The 18,805-nt window shown below is 42.4% G+C and overlaps 1 protein-coding gene across 1 annotated transcript in view; it reads right to left on the bottom strand.

Moving 5' to 3' along the window:
• Window positions 1-4,906: 4,906 nt before the first annotated feature.
• MICAL3 (microtubule associated monooxygenase, calponin and LIM domain containing 3) overlaps window positions 4,907-18,805 on the bottom strand; it is a 40,470-nt gene continuing 26,571 nt past the window's right edge. Inside the window, exons 17-22 of the mRNA XM_010157478.1 lie at window positions 17,587-17,643; window positions 12,927-13,034; window positions 10,200-10,307; window positions 9,370-9,556; window positions 6,360-6,448; window positions 4,907-5,239 (exon numbers count right to left, since the gene is read on the bottom strand). Coding sequence (XP_010155780.1) covers window positions 4,907-5,239; window positions 6,360-6,448; window positions 9,370-9,556; window positions 10,200-10,307; window positions 12,927-13,034; window positions 17,587-17,643 — 882 coding nt within the window. The remainder of the gene's footprint in view (window positions 5,240-6,359; window positions 6,449-9,369; window positions 9,557-10,199; window positions 10,308-12,926; window positions 13,035-17,586; window positions 17,644-18,805) is intronic.

Here is an 18,805-nt window from a genome sequence, read left to right as displayed (position 1 = left end):
GTCTGGTTCTTAAGTTTATATTTTAAACGTTCCAGCAGAGAGAAATAAATCTTGCATCAGATCTCTCTGGAATTGTACGAAACCCCATAAAAGGGTTCAGTATCATGTGCCCTGTCCTGCAAAACACACCACCACGGCTGTTCCAAACAGAACAGACCACATTCAAGGCACTGCAGTAGAAGAACTATCTTTCCTCCCAGTTTGGTGGTGCATCCTGAAATAGGGATGTACTCCCTTATTTCTTTTTTTGGGGGGTTGGATATGGGTATGTTTTTAAATGCACAGTTCAGTGGTTTTAAATGAAGGCACCAGAAACGAAACATGATGTCACAGAATGAGTTTGCTGCTCTCTTCTGCAGTTTAATGCTTAAAGACGACCAAATTAAAGCAAAAACTAAAGGTGAATAATAAAGAAGTGACCAAGTGGAGGATTTCATGAAGATATGTTTGTTTGCACACGCAAACAGTATTGCTTCGAGCTGACTCATTTTCACAGAGCTGTAAAGAGGCAATGTTTATGACAAGAAGCTTATTTACGCACAGAAACGGATATAAAATGTATTTGCACTTCGTTAGATACAGAAGTAGAACTGTGTGCAAATAAGATTGGATGCATTCATAAAGATTCATTAAACGTGTACAGTTAAGATCCTTTCCAAAATGTGGCTCAGATAAGTGACTTTAAAGGGCATGCCATTTCGAGGAAGCAGCCACCCTTCTCCAGCTCTCCAAGCCAGCAAAGAACTCGCTGATGTGAAGTCCAGCCTCGCTTGCTACAGACAACAGATTACTTGTTTCAGAGTCTACTGCGAGGGGCTTTGCTCAGAACATCACTCCCTGAAAACACTTAAGGCACATCCACTGGAGAATTTTTAACCTTCCATATTGTATAAGTGTATCATATACACTAAATATCTTTCTGATTTTTTAAAGCAGGAGGCCTACCGCCTCTACTTTGCATTGCATTTTCAGTTTTGCATACTATGGCTTGTAGTTGGCTTCTTAAATCTTTCACAGGTCAAGTAACTGCTGCAAAGATCTCACGACTTGGCCTTTTATTGCTGTACATTTGGAAGTATGAGTTTCCCTGGCAGGTCTCTCCTTTACAGACTCCCTGTTGCCGATAGGGATGGAAACCCGTTGCTGTGAGAGCACAAACCTGACGTGGGAAACATCGTACAACCAAACACCACCGGCTAAAGTCACCCCAAGGAGCGATATCATAAAGTTGATAGGGGAAAAGACTGTTCCAAGTCCATCTGTCAGAAAAGAGCTGAAAGTTCAGAAATATGTTCTTACAGACCTTTAGAACAAACAGAAAACCAGCATTTGCATTAAAAGCACATTAAAACCATATAAAGTACTGTAAATAATATTAAAAAAAATTCAAGACAGCACAGCAGTTACAGATTATCAAAGGGAGAGACAGTTGAAAAGCAAAGTTTGGTTTTGGTTTTTTTTTTTCCTCTTGGCAATAGCAGCAATTTTGGCACAAAGGCAAATGCAGAAGATAGAGGAAAAACAGGCAGACAGGGTACAGAGAAAGGTTACAGAATCTACGACAAGAATGTTTCAGCAGGACCAAAAGCACAGTTACAGCCTTCCCCCAACTTCCCCGGAGAGAACGGCATCCATCACTCAAAAGCTTGTTGCCACTTCCCAAACCGAAGGGTTGATCTACACTGGAGGAGCCAGTCTGACTGTAAACTCCCTGGGAACATCCCTGGCAACCATCACAGAAGGTTCCCTGGCAAACCAGGCCAAACCTTCCAAGAAGGGCACTTCCAGCGGCCTGCTAAAAACCCCTCGGCTTGCGTGTCACGGACCGTGCCCCCTGCAACTACCACCGTTCCAACGCGAGGGACAGACAAAATGCCTTTAACCCCAGCTCAGGCTGCCGCCACCCAGCGCGGGGCTGACATCGTTAGCCAAGTTAACACATGCCAACCGGGTTAGTAACCCACTGCAAGTGCTTGCTGTGACCCCTCTGACCTCAGCTGATCAAACCTCCTGAATGGTAATTTGTGGTTGAATACATTTTAAGCATTAAACTGGCTAAAAACAGCTGAGGCCAGATTTGGCGGCACAGCAAAAAAAGGCAGCGAGTGTGGGGGGAGAATCCATGCAATTTACATCCGTTTGGGATTCCATGGCAACTAGAAAGCAGGCCTTGCAGGAGTCACCAGAAGGTTCACTGAACAAGCACTTTGCCAGCTCAGGGATGAATTGAACTTGGAGATAGAAAATTTTAAGAACAGCTGGGGTTTTTGTCTTGTGTATTCTTTAACTGATGTTTCTGCTGTACCCCTTCCTTTTGCCTTCTAAGCTCTCTTTACATCTCCATCAAATATCAAACCTGTGCATTTTACACTCCTTTCTTCATTTAATCATTTTAGAGGCAACTCACCCTGTACATCAAGCTCTACCAGACTACTGAGGACTGGCTCAGACCTCAGGCTCTGAAATGGCTATTGCCAAACTTCATTTGGGAGCACGTCTTACGGGAGGTCAAACGTTTTCTCATGGATGACCTGGATTAGAGAAGGCTCCACTCCAGATGGGCAGAGCCTTGGAAACAGAGCTCTGCCTCGATCTCCATTTCAGACAGGTTTTTGCTCAAGGTGTTCGTCTGCTCTACAGAGAAAGCAGAACGTCTACAGTCTCTTAAACAGACAACTTAATGAAGTCCAAGAAAGCACATACACAGATAGTTCAAAGTCAGGAGTTAGACTGAGATGCAATCCTACAGACTCCTGTTGATTATTCAGGAATGATAGCCTGTTCTTCCACTGTATTATCAAGCTTGGCAATTCAAAAGGGTTTGTTTTGGTTGTGGGGCTGGGTTTTTTCCAACCGTATGTACCTTAAACACCTCACAGCTTTCCTGACCGCCCTGCCCAGCAGGAACAGGAGCTAAAGGCAGGTACTTGCAGCACATGGCTGTTATGCTAACAAAGCACTGACCTGTCTTTAATGACACTGTGGCTTGCTTTCAAAGTACATTGCATCTAGCCTCTTCCTGCTTCTTAACCACTGTTAGGCTGGTAGTTTTAAGATATACTTAAAACTTACTTCACAACAAAAACAACCTTGGCCACTAATGGCATTTTTCTAGCAGGAAGGGGGAGGACAGCAGGGGAATTGCTCATTCTTCTGCCAGTAAATGTACTTCTGTCCTGCACAGCCAGGAATGCACAGCAATACTCTGCCTTAAAGGCGAACTAGCTTGACCCAGCTAAGCTATGCTCTCATGTACTTCGGGCACTGCAAGAGGCAAAGCTTCAAAATGTCCAAAAGCTTCAGACACGATGCTACAGTTACACGCTGCTTTAGAAAAGCAGAAAGCAAACAGAAGGAGCCCTAGATTTCAAGTTTTGCCATTTGATAAAACGGTGTCTATTCTGTTCTACTCCTCTGGGACACACTACCGTTCTGCTACAGCACGGTGCCACCACTACATAAGGGGAGAAGGAAACATCTGGTTTATATAAGTTTATAGCAAACCATGGCCTATTGCTCACCCTACTTAGTGTTCACTTAGATGCTATTTATTGAATGTTCATTTATAAAAGTAATTAAATTTGATCAGTCTGAAGGACTAAATCAGAGGAAGAAGACATTCTGCCAGCAATTACTTTGATAAACTAATTCATATATATAGCTAAATCCTCCTTCTTCCACTTCTCATCAGTGATAACGACTCCATAAACCACCTTATTCTCACATCAGATGCCCTATGCTCCACGAGGTATTTTTTCCTATTAATCCTAAGGAATATGTTCCAGCTTAAAACAAGCAAACAAAAACCTCTTCACTTTCAGAGAAAGCAATTTAAAGTCTATTCAGTTGCACAAAAAACACTGTAGTTATCCCACTTGTCCACAGCATTTTGCAAATGCCATTTTTTCATACCTTTTCCCTTTCCTCACTTTGCCATATGGAAAATGCACACAGACGAAAGAGGGAACCGTGAAAGTAACTACACTTCAAGAATCAACTGTGCACTCTAAGAATAAATCTCTGTTAGACTGCACTCACTTACAATCTTAGAAACACTTTTAAGAATAATACATAAGTCAAACAAAATCATGATTTTTATTTGCCTGCATGTTGTTAAAGTATTTTCTTAACTAGCACTGCGAAAACATTCTTTTCTCAAAGTCTTGCTCAAAAGCAGCTGATTTAGTTTATCCATCGTGTTCTAGAAGAAACACGAGGAATCAAATCTCTTCGTTTTTCTGACATCACTAAATGAGCACTCAGGGGCTGGGCAAACGAGCATTTGTAGCACAGACACTTCTCCCATGTTAGAAGGAATTAGAATTTCAAGTTAAAAGGCAAAACTACTTCACAGTAAGACACACACATTCACCACCCCATTCCCAAAGCCATGGCTAGGAGCAGCACAGATTCTGGCAGTGAGGAAAAAGCACCATGACCTGCCAGCACCGCGAAATTTTAAGGGGTTTAAGGAATCCGATCCCATTAATTGTCAGAGACACCCAGAATTCCAAAGGAGACACAATCCAGAAATAATGGGATCTTTCCCATTCAAGTACCAGATTAATGAAGAGAAGCTTGGGAGAACAAGAAACCACACCCAGAATTCAGGCAAACACAGAAATCCAGTTTGAGAGTTATTCCAGTGCATCAGAACATCTTCACAAACACATACATTACAGACCGGGGCTCTTTATCTGGGCCCACCCGGAGGAGACCCTCAACTGAACAGCTGTGTTTTCCTGGAATTCTTTCAGATAATGTCCTTGAAAGGACGGAGAACATCTAGGCCCCAAAGCCACAGTGCAAAATAATATATTGAGACTTTCACGTAACGCACAAAATTCACACGGCACCCCAAAATCACACGAGTTATACAGCTTATAACATTGGGTCACATTAATTCTTACTGGTCAGCAGGCTGCCCACAGAATTCCCCTAGGATCTGCACAAGAACTTCTGACTGGACATAGAGAAAGGGAACCCCAAAAGCCACCAGCTGACACATGAAAAAGGAGTCCAAAGGGTTCTGGGCTACCTGGTGCCCAATCGAGGAAACCGTGCTTTGCAGGCGCTGGCTTGCCACCCTAACTCTGGCCAAGAGGCCGAGCGAGTACTGCACCACCCTGCTAAAGAAGGAAGCGGAGCTACCTGGGGCCCTCTCTGCTGAGGCGGAGATGGTATTGGCCCGTCCGCTTCCATCACTTGCCATGGCGTCCTGCAGAGGTCCTTTGGCGTCCTGTAAGAACGTGGGGAAATTAAATTCATATTAGAAAATGTCTCGGCAATACTCTATTTTTTTTTTTGTTCACATAAGGCTATACGTATGAAACACGTTGAACTAGAAAAACATCCCTCTCGCAATTATATACCCCTTAATCATTGCGTAAGGCAAGGTCTGAACTGAGTATGTTCCTTCTCAATTTATTGATTAAAGCTCTGAAAAACAAACTAGATATCCAAGAAGGTCAAAGCAGCGTGATTCCTGAAGTCTGCTCCTCTGGGAAATAAAAGAAGTACCATTTTTAGTCTTGATTTGTGGCAGGAAGTATGGCACAAATACTGGGACGGATACCTTATTCCTCCAAAAAGGAGTACAGCTTCAGCTCATACTAGTAAAACCTGAGACACAGGCAGAAAGACAAGCACCACCACTACCACAAAGGAAAATATAATTTAGGGGGAAGGACAGTTGGTAGCAGGCAAGCTTAACACAACTGGTTAGGAGACTACCATACAGTTTGCTCAGACACAGTACGCAAAAAACCTGAAAAGGGGGTCAAGGAAACAAATTAAGTGCCTTGGGAGATCTTCTGTATTACAGACTGGATCTTGATCCTACATTTAAAGCACAAACTATTACGATAGTATAGGAAAAGGGTTATCCTTTCCTTCCACATAGGTTCCCATTAAACACAGAAAACCCTCAGGAATGAAGGCAGGTCGTCCTCATAGCCTATGCAAGTGGGGTAGAAATTCATGTTTCAGTGGAAATGCAAATAATTTGTTTCATCTTAAGAAAAACCATGGAGAAGAAAAGCAAAATCAGAACTGGTAACAATTCATTTACTCTCTGCAAGTACTGAGTAAGTATTTCAGCTGACAAGAACACAAATAAAAATCCTGTTCTGAATGGGAGAGTACATGATTTTATAATAAGAACCATGAAAAAAGAAGTGGTAATTAAAGGAACTGCTTTTAAATACAACTTACAGAACTGCAAGATCTCATGGCATAAAAAACCCAACCTGATGCACTCTGAATTCTTCCACTTTCTGAGTAAAAACCCAGCACATTTACCCTTTCAAGGTTACGAATCACAGCCTACTAACATGACGTGTTAGATGAAAAGGAGTTACCTTTCCTGAGAGAGGACCCACTGCTGGCCTCTTCCTCTGAGCATAACCAGAGAGCCGGTAACAGTAGTGAGGCTTGCAGTAGAATTTACCTGCGGGTAAAGCGGGAATGATGGTCAGCAACGAGAACACAGCAGTTCAGCACAACGTAAACGCCCATCTCGCTGCAACTGATTTTCTGCTACCATTCCCGTTTGTCCATCTAGTGTATTCACTCTGTGTGGAGGCAAACGCTGGCTGAAGTTTGAACTCCAGCCCTCCTCTCTCCCCCTCCGAGCTAGCCTCCTTTCCATTGGGTGCCTGACAGCCATTTAGCTTAAAATCCTACCAAACCCCAAAGCAAAGCTGTCAGGCTTGTGTGGTATCACATGCTAACAATGCGGCAGTGTGTGAGGAACAAAGAAACCATCACATGAAAAGCTGGCAGAAGCACTTTTGGAAAAAGCAAGAATGAATACAACCAGCAGAGGAAAGTGGGAGAGGGCAGTGTTAACTCCCAGAGAACCATCTCTAAACATGTGGAAAGGACAATCCACCAGTGATTCACTTTCACAGTTGACACTTTTTGTGATAGCACCGGTTTAGTAACACCCCAGACGCTACAGGGGTTATCACCAGTACCTGAAACCCGTCAGAAGCACTAGGAATAACATAACACAAATAATACTATTAGCAGCAAATGAATGGCACAGAATTATTTTCCAGTGTTCCGCTGAAAGCATATCCTACTTGGTATATGCAGCCCTACATAGCATCCCCGACCGCTATCCTCTTCCTACAGCTATGCTAGTGCATTTTAAACCTATATTCTGGCATTTGCCCCTTCCTCCAGTTTCTCCGGGCTGGCATTTGCACAAGGCTTTGTTTTACGACAGGAAAGCGATGAACCCTGTATGTCGAGACACCTCTCCTTAAATAAACATTTCTTAATATTTACCCTTTCCAAAATCCGCTCTTTCAACTTGTCTGAAGACAGCAACAGCAGAAAAGCCCTTACATAAAAATTCTCAGGCTCTGAAGCCTAAAACCAGACACCGAGGGCAGAACGCTGCCGCATGCCCATCAGTCCAGGCAGACAGACGACTAGCAACAATGCATGTAGAGCTTTGCTATTCCTTCTCGCAAGGAAAACCCAGAATGAAACATAAGCTACATTTTCACAGTTAGCAGGTTAGATGGGATACCACAGATTTGGCCGTATCTGCTTCATATAGGTACACAACTGCTAGGGACGGAACATCATTTCAGAGTCACTGCTCTAAGTGCATGGAAATTCCGAGCTTCGTGTTTACTCTGTGGGGAATTATCTGGCCAGAAACGCATACATAAGCTTGCTGTCAGAGGGAATCACGAAAACTGGTGGCAAAAACTGTATCAGCCCATACAGCTGACACAGGAGCTCAGTCTGTTATTGCCAATCAGATACTCAGTTACTTGTGAATGCCCAAAATAACAGCCGTGCTCAAACAATGCTTTTTCCACAACTTGGATTACTGAGGAAGCTTTTACTTTTAGATGCTGATTTCAGAATTATCACTGGCCCCTTTAAACCCACATGCCAAGCCTGCTAACCTTCCGGGCAAGTAATAATGGGGTTTCTATTCCTTACTGGGAGGCGGGTTTGGTGATTCTAAGTTTCCTCAACTCTTCGTGACTGAGTCAGTCCATTACATAAAGTCATTATATGATGCATCATCAGTCCATAACTTTGGTCCTGGTTGTCTCTTAAGCCATGATGGTGTTTCCATAGCCATTATTTTAGCCAGTACATGCAGAAAGAGTCTGCCTAGCTCCACGCCTACCAACTCTATACCATTTCAATCTGCAGTAGGATACTTTGGAGCTTCCTCCTGTGGCACGCCAGTTTAATTTTTGCATCATCTTTGCCTCAGTGAGTGGGGAAATCTATCATCGCTAACACTTTTTTCCTCTTATTTTGGTTTCTACGTCATCATGTCTGAAGTAGAATCCTTCCCAAATAACCTCTCACTAGGTTTTACATCATTTTGCCCATATTTTTCTATTGAGATAGGAATAAAGACAAATGGCAGCTGTGGAAGAAAATAAAGGCATATCTGCAGATATAAATAAAGGTTTATCTGAAATATTTTCATCAGAAAATATGACATTTCTGTCAATCACTGCTCAAGCAAAGAATGCAGCACACTGCTGCTCTTAGGAGGAGATTATTCTTCACAAGAGATGTGTAATTTCAATCTACCACTTTTGATATGCACATTTTTTTGATAAATGGAGTTTCATCTGCTGCCCTATTGTCTAGTTTCTCAGATTTGTTAGGTATATCTGAAGCTTCCCTTAATTCTAAGCATCTTAGAGTCTGTTAACTGAGTCATGACCAAGTTTTGTATCACATTCCTTCCTCCTATCAGGTGCAGAACACATGAATAATTACTGAATTGTCACTAACTACTTCAACAACACTTTCTCTATATCGGTAACATTCATTTACCTCTACTCAACTTTGAGGCTCTATTTTTTGCTATATAAACAGAATTTAGTCTGTATCGAGGTATTATCACAGCCCTGATTGTAAAGTTCCTATTTTAGTACATCTAAAATAAACATACAGCGTCGGACGGTTGTGATGTCCTCAAGAGGAGAAAGCTGACTGCATTTGTCTCCAACATGTTATTTTCTCTTAAGTGCTATTAGACACCACGGAGTTTCCTCATCTGACAGTACTGAAATAAGAGTAAATTTCTAGCTTTCAAACTCGGCCTCCAAACCGTTTTAAAGCACCCAACTACTATTCATTTCTTTGCATTCTAGCAGCTGTTATTACATGAAATTAATTCCTAACAGCTCAGTTATTTTGCTGTCAGACACAGGAGATCCATATAGTTTCAACAGTTTGAGAGATGGTGTCTTTGGAAGGGCAGTTACCCTGTTCTCTAACTCAATAAACAATTTTTAAGCAAAGAAAGAGCTGAAATGACTGGATGGACTTCCCGGACAGTTAAAAGAATTCTGACAAGGCGGCCATTTCTCTTACCATCTTCAATATCGTAGGCGTAAGATGACAAGCGCAGCGTCGTGGCACAGTATTCGCACTTGAAGCAACTGCGGTGGAAGAACTTGCCTTCAGCGCTCAGCCTCTCCATCACGTAGACCCGCTTGCGGCAGAAGTAACAGACATCACTGCCTCCCAGGTTTTGGGGGAACTCCTTCTTGAGCGAGCCCTAGACAGAAATAGGCACGGCTGAATTTGTGTGTGTCCAGCCTCAGCAAGACTGCACAGTCATATTTTCCCTTCATTTATGCGGATACAGGAGCATCTGGATGCTGCAGTTTTTCACACATGGATGCTTCAGTTCTTGGACACAATTCACAGGTTTAACCAGGACACCAAAAACTAACCTTATTGTCCAGGGAAGAAGGTCCTAGGATGCCATGCCTACATAGGTCAGGAGTAAAAATAAGATCCGGATGGAAGAGTGGACACCAGTGTTATTAATGATGACCTTGAAAGAGATGACTGAACACCCCTCAAAACCAGCAATTCTTAGACCTACATTATCAGAACCAGTACCTCCTCCAGGAAACAATGCAGAAGTAGTCCCAGCAGATCAAATACATTATCATAACCATGACAAGCAGTTTCTCAAATGTTTACGCATGATTCTTGGATGCTGAGATTAGATTAAAACATTTTGTAAGGAAAGGAGGACAGGAGTGAGGGTGGATGGAGAAAGGGAAATGAAGTCTTTCACAAAGCTATGACAGATTCCACACCAGTGGTAGTAACAACTGGACACTCACAGTACTTCAGATCTACAGCACATCTAATCACAAACACGCATCGCCTTCTGCACAGCGTCTTACCAGTTCCTTCTTGTCTAGAAGGGTTTTGGGCTGCTCTTTCCTTTGAAGCTGATTGGCTATCTGCTCAGCCAATGAGCTCACTCCGCCTGTGTACATCTTTATATACTTCTACCAGGAGGATGGAACAACACAAAAGGGCGGTGAGAGAAGAAAAAACAAAAATCCAATTAAAAAAAGGACTAAAATGAGAACAGGTTAGGTGGTGAAAAGGTGCAGAGGGGTCAAATCATGCCAAGACAGTGGACAAAATGAAGTGAAAAGTAGTAACAGCAAAGCTAGTGTCAGCAAAAATCCCCAGTCCAGTCCAGGGTCAACTGTATGCTTGCATTTTGCATTCTCTAAGTGCTCGAGAAATCCTACGACAACAAAGAAAGCAGATCTTGGTTTCCCTTGTGGGGTGTTTTGCACCTGCAAACCTAAACTTCTCAAAGACAAGGCCAAATAGAACCTAAAATTTTACCCTCTCAGTAAAATTGTGACATGTCTTCAAAAAGGTATTTTTCTGATGCCAGTCTGATGCAACGTGCTGATCACAACAGCATATTTATACGCTTAGCTACTGGGAAGAACTAATTTGCAGAGCATTCATAGAGCAGGGAGAAATCCTTAACTACGGAACTCGCAGGGATTCAGAAATATCATTTTTTCCAGTGCTAAAAATACACAGAGGTTTATATGGAAAAAGATGCAAGATCCTCTTCCAATGCATTAAAGCCATACCTGCCTACACCTGAAACACATACTTGTTGAACTGAAAACACGGCTTTACGACCAGGCTTTTCTCCACCATGGGACTGACTGACTCCGTAACTTTGGAAAGCCAAGATCCCTCCAGCATTCCGAGAAATCTAGGCAGGTTGGCTGTTAACTTAGCTGGTTTAAAATGAGTGTTTGCAAGCCAAGTTCAGTCACTGCAGGAGTGGAAGAAGTGTTTTTTCACAGGAAATACAACCACTGGCAGTAATTACATGGTTAAGACAATTAGGCAGTTACATCCCCATTAGCCCAATCACACTGCAAACGCCACATATTTGACCCAGAGCAGCAAGGAGCACGCCGAGCAATTTTCCTTTTTCAGACTAAGCAGCATTATGAATGTTTTTAGCTGGAGTCTCCTCAGTAAATGGAAGGATCAGAGAGACGCTCCAGCTTCTGGCAAGTGTAGAAGACCAGGGATAACACTGTTCTGAAGGGAAGGACTATAGCTGTATCTCAACACCCTCTTTACTCATATGGCAGGACTCGTTTGAAGCACACCAGTTATTTCCCACAACTAATAAACCAGCATAAATTTCATCCATGTGGCTATTAGCCTTCTAGGAACGTTTAAGACCTTCACATGTTCAGGCAGGACGACAGCAGGAAGCGTCACAAAACCCGAAATTCACCACAAAATGGGTGGTACTTTGAGGAAAAAGCTTTTGGACATGGAGTGCTCAGCCATCAGATTACCACTGCAACCACTGAAGCTCCTTGTGCTCTGCACCACTGCAGTAATGACTGTTTATTCCTACCCAGAAAGAACTTCTACCTGTCTACTGATTCCACCCCAAAACGCAGAGCACTTGCAGTATTTATATATGCAAGAAATAACACAATTGGTCTTTCAAAATTTTCCAGGTGCCATATCCCTCCTCAGCCCTTGTGTGCACACACAGATGTGCGGAGCTGCCTTTCAATGCCACACGTCATCGCACCTTGTCAAGTATTACATTTCAAGTGGTGCTCACTGGAAGAATTTTTCTTCCTTTCATTCAATACTGATCTTTAAACGGCCAAAATCATTTGGCCAACATTTTTCCATTTTCATCTAAAAGACTAGAAACCTTTGCGGCTTTTTAAGTTTTCTTAAAAAACAGTTCAAGCTTTTCCATGGAAAAAAATTTCTTTTAGCTGAACCAGACTTCCCCTGAACAAGTTTTGATGCAAAACCTCCACCCAACCTTAACAGCTTCAAGATCTTTACATTTCTACCAGCACGTATGAAGTTCCATGCTTAAAAAGTGTTTATGCCGATCTGAACTCACAGTACCTTGGACTATTTGGTGTGGGAAATGTAGTTGCTGAATTTTTGATTTGGCGTTCTGTGTTTCTGATTTGGTTCTGCTTTTTATCCTGTACATCACATGTGGCCCAAAACTGGGCTTTAAACGAAGCATTTTTATCTTTCCTCCCGTGGGCAAAAGCCTTCAAGGCATACAAGGTGCTGCAACATTTTCAAGAGCGGCAAAGAACCCACTCCGGCCTAGGTCAAATCAAGTTCCTGGTGTTTATGCATGACAACTGCAACTAGTTCAAATTCTGGGTGGTTTTTCAGAAAGCTGAGGTACTCCTTAGTTCACACCGACCATTAAGCACATATGCACAAACGCATTCCGTAGTTTGGCCCAACATCTCGGCAAAAGCAGCAAGCAAAACAAGAAAGCTTTACTGCAAAGCCAGAAGGACTACCAGTGCTCAAAAAACCCACTTGGAGAGTGAGATGGACCACAAGCTTTTCATTTACACCAAAACCCGATTGAGTTTCAAACTGCTTGATGGCCGACAGTCACCAAGCCATGCCACAGGTGGCTTCTCATCCGTGCAGGCGTATGCACCGACATCGCGTTGCGCGGGTGAAGCACCGCAAGCCTCGCCATCTCTCGCGGCGCGCCCTTGGCTGGTGGGACCGGGGTGCCGCAAGCGAACACGGCTGGGTGCACCTTGCAAGGCTCAGGCTAACGCTACCTGTCGAAGAGAGTCAGATGAAGGTGAAGAAGGGCGATTAGAAGAACGGAGGCTAAGAGAGAGCTCCCACTGGTCAACAAAGAATCGGCGAGACGGTTCAGTCTCAGGCTAAAAAATAAAATAAGAATCAAAACAATCGCACATGGCTACAGAGGGAAGAGGGGAGAAAATAAACACATACTCAGGTCCTTCTGCCCACCATCAAAAATAATTTCTTAAAGACTCTTGTAGGAAAACTCAGGAGAAAAATGTCCAGTCCATCTTCACTTTCTCCCTAGTGAGGCAGAGTAAGTTATTCTTAACTTGCTCTTTATTAGGTTGTAAGTTATTTAGGACTGTTTGGAAGCAGTTACGTACTTCCACAGACATCCAGCCTCCCGTAAGCCAACCACCTAAGCCACTGGCAAAGATCCCAAATCAATTTCCTCTGCTCTTCCTCTATCTCCCATTGTTCTGTATTACTGGCCCAAGGCACTAAGACTGCATTTCAGGCCATGTGAAACCTCTTCTGTATTTTAACTACATAAACCAAGAGCCTGCTCTCCTTGGGAATGGAAGAGAAGGAAATTACCTTGTATGCATTGCCAGTAATTAGCAGCGAATTTCCAACCTAAAATTCACTGTAAGCAGATTGGAAACGTCAGACTAAAAAGTACAAAACAATATAAAAGAATCTGCGGTTCTTGCTTATCAAATAGTAAACAATAAATCCCAAACTGAGAATTTGCATCCTTCTGAAACTGGTTTCTCACAGGAGGAGCCAAAATTTGGTCCGATATATCTCTCTCATCATCTCTACAGCTCACTGTGCCAAGAAATACTTCACATAAAGAGAGGAAAAAAATAGCTGGGAGTACGAGACAAGTAGAGCTGGTAGAAACTGCACATTCCTAGAAATTAGAATCTGGAAAGATAAATTATGAAAGTTTCAAATATTTGACCCTCTTTTACAAGAAAATTATGTTTTCCATTATAAAAAGGAAAAATAAATGTCACGTAGCTGCATGACCCACAAAACCAGCTATTGCTAGCACTTAGCCTAGCCTAGCCTCACTAGCCTCAAGATTAAATCTACTGGACAAAGGCAAACCAGCTTGGCTTTCACAATTTCCCCCATTTAAAGAGATATAATTGTTTATACACCTATTTTCTGTAATTAAGATCATCAACGTTCAATTAGATTTCTTTTCTGAAACTGTCTTTGTCTGTTAGGCTTTCTTTCTCTTACTATTTTTCTTGCTTTCTTCCCTGAAGTCCCACAGCATAATCTACCACTGCCTGCAGCGTTCCAACATCTGTTTCCTTTTTCCTCTCTGCCCTACCCACTTTATCCTTTCCTCTAATTTGTGTCCTCCACCTCCCCTGTATTTTCTCTCCTCCTTAATTCTGCACTATACAGAAATCAGGTAGCTTCTAGAATAATTTTTATCTTTGCATTTTAATGCCGTTAATCTTTTCCACCCTCAAAAAGAGCTTTAAAGTGCTAAAGAGCCCCACAAAAGATAGGAGAAAGATGTTTTGGTCTAGACATTCATTTCTGTATTGTCATTTCAACTGCGTAAGGAAACGCACATGAGCATGTTGTCCCTGGATCATGCCCGAGATCTTCAGTTGTGTCACCCATTAATAAATGAATGCTAATATGTTTAAATTAGTCTTCTTACCCAGCCTTTCACAGTTTCTTCAACATCCCCAAATTCTATGTCAAATACAGCCAAAGCTTCACTCTTCCATCCTCATGAACAACTTCTGACTTTAATTATCAGCAGAGACAGCATCCCCAAAAGAACAGCAGTGGAAAGTGACTTAAATGTTATAAGTTTCCTTTTGACATGGCTTGGAGAAGTTATGCCCATTAACAAAAGCTCTGGGACTGCTTATTCTCCAGCCCAAGAACAGAGCTTGATTTTGGATGGTTAACTCAAAACAGTAAGTTATGACAAAAATCACTTCTGTAGATGGTGTTTTCCAAAAGCACTCTCCAATTTGCCTAATGCCGTTGAAGACAACTGAAAACAAAGATGGGTCAAGCAACTAAAAACTAAAGAAACCACTGTTCGAACTGTCACGCTCCCAGTACACCAAGGATGACACACTGGAGAGGAAATTAGGCACAAAACCAAACCAAAGTGTACAATGGAATCAAAGAAAATCCACACAACCTGCCAACTCTACCGTTGGAAATAATGTGTACAGCAAGTATGGACACAAAAGTCGTACTGCAGAGCCAGGAATTATGCTCGGAAAATGCGGATATTCTTGCTTCCAGAAGCCAGTAAAATCTGTGAGCAGCTGACCGGTAAAGGACTGCAGTGAGATGAACTGCTCTGGTGTGCAGCTGGCTTTCAGCTTGTACTCTGAAGCTTGGAGGCTGGTTTTTACCTCATCATTTACACTGTCTTTTGAGAAACAGAAACACAATCACTCATCAAACAAGGAGACAGTTAAGAACCGGCAAATAGACTTGGCCAGGCCTATTTAATCACGTGACTCCACAGCAGCGGTCATTGTATTCTGGTGAATTTTTCTATCCCTCTGACCCCACATGTCACCAGCACCCAGGATCCCGCACTGCTCCAGGACACCAGATAGGCAGGGCTGTAGTCACCTGAGGCCTCACCGCAGGTCTGGACTCCTGGAGGGCAGCCAGCTGACCTGCCCTTTGCTCAACATTCTCAGGCACTTGGTCATCAGAAAATAAACGAGGAGATCTCTGTGAGATGAGGAAGGAGGGAGGAAGTAAACAAACTATTCCCAAAAAGAAACAGACACCGAAATGCCAGCCAAAAGGTAAGAAATTCACATGCAGAACAGCAAGAGGAGCTCCCATGGGAAGACTGTTTTTATTTCCAATAAATGGAAATCATTTATTTCCTTCCAATGCCTACTCTTCTAAAGTGTTAAGTTTTGAGGTAAGAAATTCACATGCAGAACAGCAAGAGGAGCTCCCATGTGAAGACTGTTTTTATTTCCAATAAATGGAAATCATTTATTTCCAATGCCTACTCTTCTAAAATGCTAAGTTTTGACCCTCAAGGCCGAGAAAAAGCAGTTGAGTTAGCCGTTATTCACAACACTCCTACCTAGGACTGCTGCAGCCAAAACCAAAAAAGCGTGTGGCCTCTCTCTCTCTGGCATTACCATCCAAAAAAAAAAAAAAAGGGGCTTTATCATGCTCAAAGGAGCTTATTTGCCAACTTATTTCACCATAGTTCTCGATTCTCAAGGATTTCTTTTACATATCTAAACCTGCACTTGTGTTTCTCAGGATTTTGTGCACAGACACGCACTTTTTTCAGGGTAAAAAAGAAGTGCGGGTTTGTCTCCACTGGTACATGAAGAGCGAATGCTGTACTTACCAAAGAGAGGATGTTTAATGAAACAAAGCACAGCAAAAATCACCCTATCGCAGAAGTTGCCGGTTTCACAACTTCACTGCCCTACTTGTTGTTGCTGCACTGTCGTGCCAACACATCCCAGGCACAGTGTTTGACCCCTCTGATATTCTGACCTTTCATACCAATCTTCTTAGGCTGTTGTATGGTGTACTTAGTGCTATGGAAAAAAGACCTGGCTCGTGGCCTGCTGTACAGGACAGGAGTATCACCTGCAACACCACACAGACCTCAGCTAATTTGTCTGTAGAGTACAAAAGTAAATGGACCAGGAACTACAAACGCGTGCATGAAGAATGATCAGGCTTGATCTGTCAAGAATACCAGGGTGCTGCTAACTGTACTCTAAAGCAGAACAAAAAATTGGGTTCACATCCAATTTACGAGAAACACTTTTCCCATTCAGACGAATTAATAATACTCTATATACTTTCAGCTGCTTTCAGTTCCACCTACTCCTTCCTACTAGATCATTTTCACTAAAACTAGGGTCTATTATAAAGCTGTGGGCTTCTGTGTCACTGCAGACACATGCTTATTCATTTTCTACTGCCTGTCAAACAACATTCGGCCCACAAGAGTCTTTTGTTACAATACATTCTGAAAGTTGCAATCGTTTTATAGCTGGCTACCACTTATGACTTAATTCATTCAAAGCCTTTACTGGAATGTCAATTAATTTGTCAATATGAGTTCAAATCAACCAGTTCTTCTGAGTGCCTATCTTTCCTTTTCCCATGCTTCTGTAGAATACTGAGCCAATTCAGACAGACCATTGAATATTTCATTGTTAAGAAGGCTTCGAAGTCTGTATGTTAAATAATGTCTCATCATTTTTCCTTTTACTTTGGCCTGTAGGAGGCAGGATGGAATGCCAGTTGTTTAACCATCCAGAAAGCAAGCAGTGGAAACAATGCAACCATGTTCGCACGAATTAGCACAAAACATAACTCCTCTTTTTCTGCTACAGCCACAGCACACTTCAGTAAAGAGGTGTAAGAGAAAAAGAAGAATGGGAAGAGCTTAAGTGCTAGATCTAGGGCAAAATAAAAGCATATAGCAAACTGTTGATGAAGGCTTGTTATGCATTTATGTGGGTATCACACAGAAATAATCACTCCTAATTGACTTTCAGCAGTTCCAGCGTGTTAACAGCAGCATTAGGATAAGTGTGTTTCACTATCCAGGACATTTGCTCTCTGTATTACACACATCCACCACAGCCTTGTGTCATCAGTATCCATGCTGTTTGTCATGCTCTTTACCCTCTCCTGTCTGGGACTCTGCTCCCCGGGATAGTCAGCACCAGGTTCCCTGTTTCTCTGCAGGCAAAAATTACAAGCTTAGTAACAACCACAGACCAAGTTCCTAATCAGAACACACTTCACCTGATTTTCTGTATGATGCAGGCAGAAAAGAGGACATAATGACAGCTGGAGAGTTTATTAAGAAGAATATTCTTTAAGTGACTGTAGGGAAAATTTTAAAAGAACAGTCCATATATAACCATATTGGGTCACTAAAACACAATATAGTACCACGACGTAATGAAATTAGTACGATAAAGATGGGAAGACACTCTGTAACTCATACTGTGATGTTAGATCAAGGGAAGAAAATGAAAGGTTTAAAAGGAGTGGCAGAACGAATGCATTAGAAGCGCAGAGGTACAGGTTTTAAAAGACATCCGTGTAACAAGGACATAGATCCGTCTGATTCTATAAAACCTGGGCCAAGACAACTTCAGGAAAAGAAATAATTCCCAAGGAAAAAAGAATGCCTCCCAAAGTAGACCCCTCTCAACTGAGTCTAACAGATCAGTTCTGTAGCACAGGGGGTAAAAATTCCTCAGATCTAAAAGGAAGAAGCTGAAGGGTGTTTTACTTACTACTTGTCAGAGCGAGAAGACAGGCAAAAAAGTTTCCTAGAGGACACAACGCAGAAAACAGTCCAGCTTGGACCCAGCAGCAGCTGGCTCTCATGGCTGAACTAAGCAACCAAAAAGACACAGGACGAACAAACACTTGGAGAAGCAAGTGAAGAAAAATACAAAGCTAAAGGGTCCTTAGTGACTGAAAGCAAATTTCTCTATATGGAAAATTAAACCCACACCATGGATGAAAAAGTAAAACTCAGTATTTAACTGCCTTAGTTTCTCTACCTGTAAACCTGAGGAAAATCTTTCTTCTCTCGTAAAATGTATCTGTTGAAAATTTCCAAGGATGTTGCCCAGAGGGTGGCAGCTGGCTAGCACATCGTCTGATAATACAACACCCTGTTCCGCTTAAATGCAGGTTTTGCTAATGAAAAGGGCTTTCCCCACCCACCCTACCTAGATGCCCATTCCTGTACTCTTTCTTGAATCACACTATCCAGTGTGCCAGAAAACTAACCACTCTTTTTTTATTAGACCAGTTTTAAACCAGATCAGTAAGCAGACCTGACCCACCTTGCAGATGCAGAGACAGCAGAGAATGTGCTCTC

Source organism: Eurypyga helias, unplaced genomic scaffold (genome assembly GCF_000690775.1).
Source record: "Eurypyga helias isolate BGI_N326 unplaced genomic scaffold, ASM69077v1 scaffold9588, whole genome shotgun sequence".
NCBI lineage: Eukaryota > Metazoa > Chordata > Aves > Eurypygiformes > Eurypygidae > Eurypyga > Eurypyga helias.
This window is presented reverse-complemented; position numbering and strand designations above follow the sequence as displayed.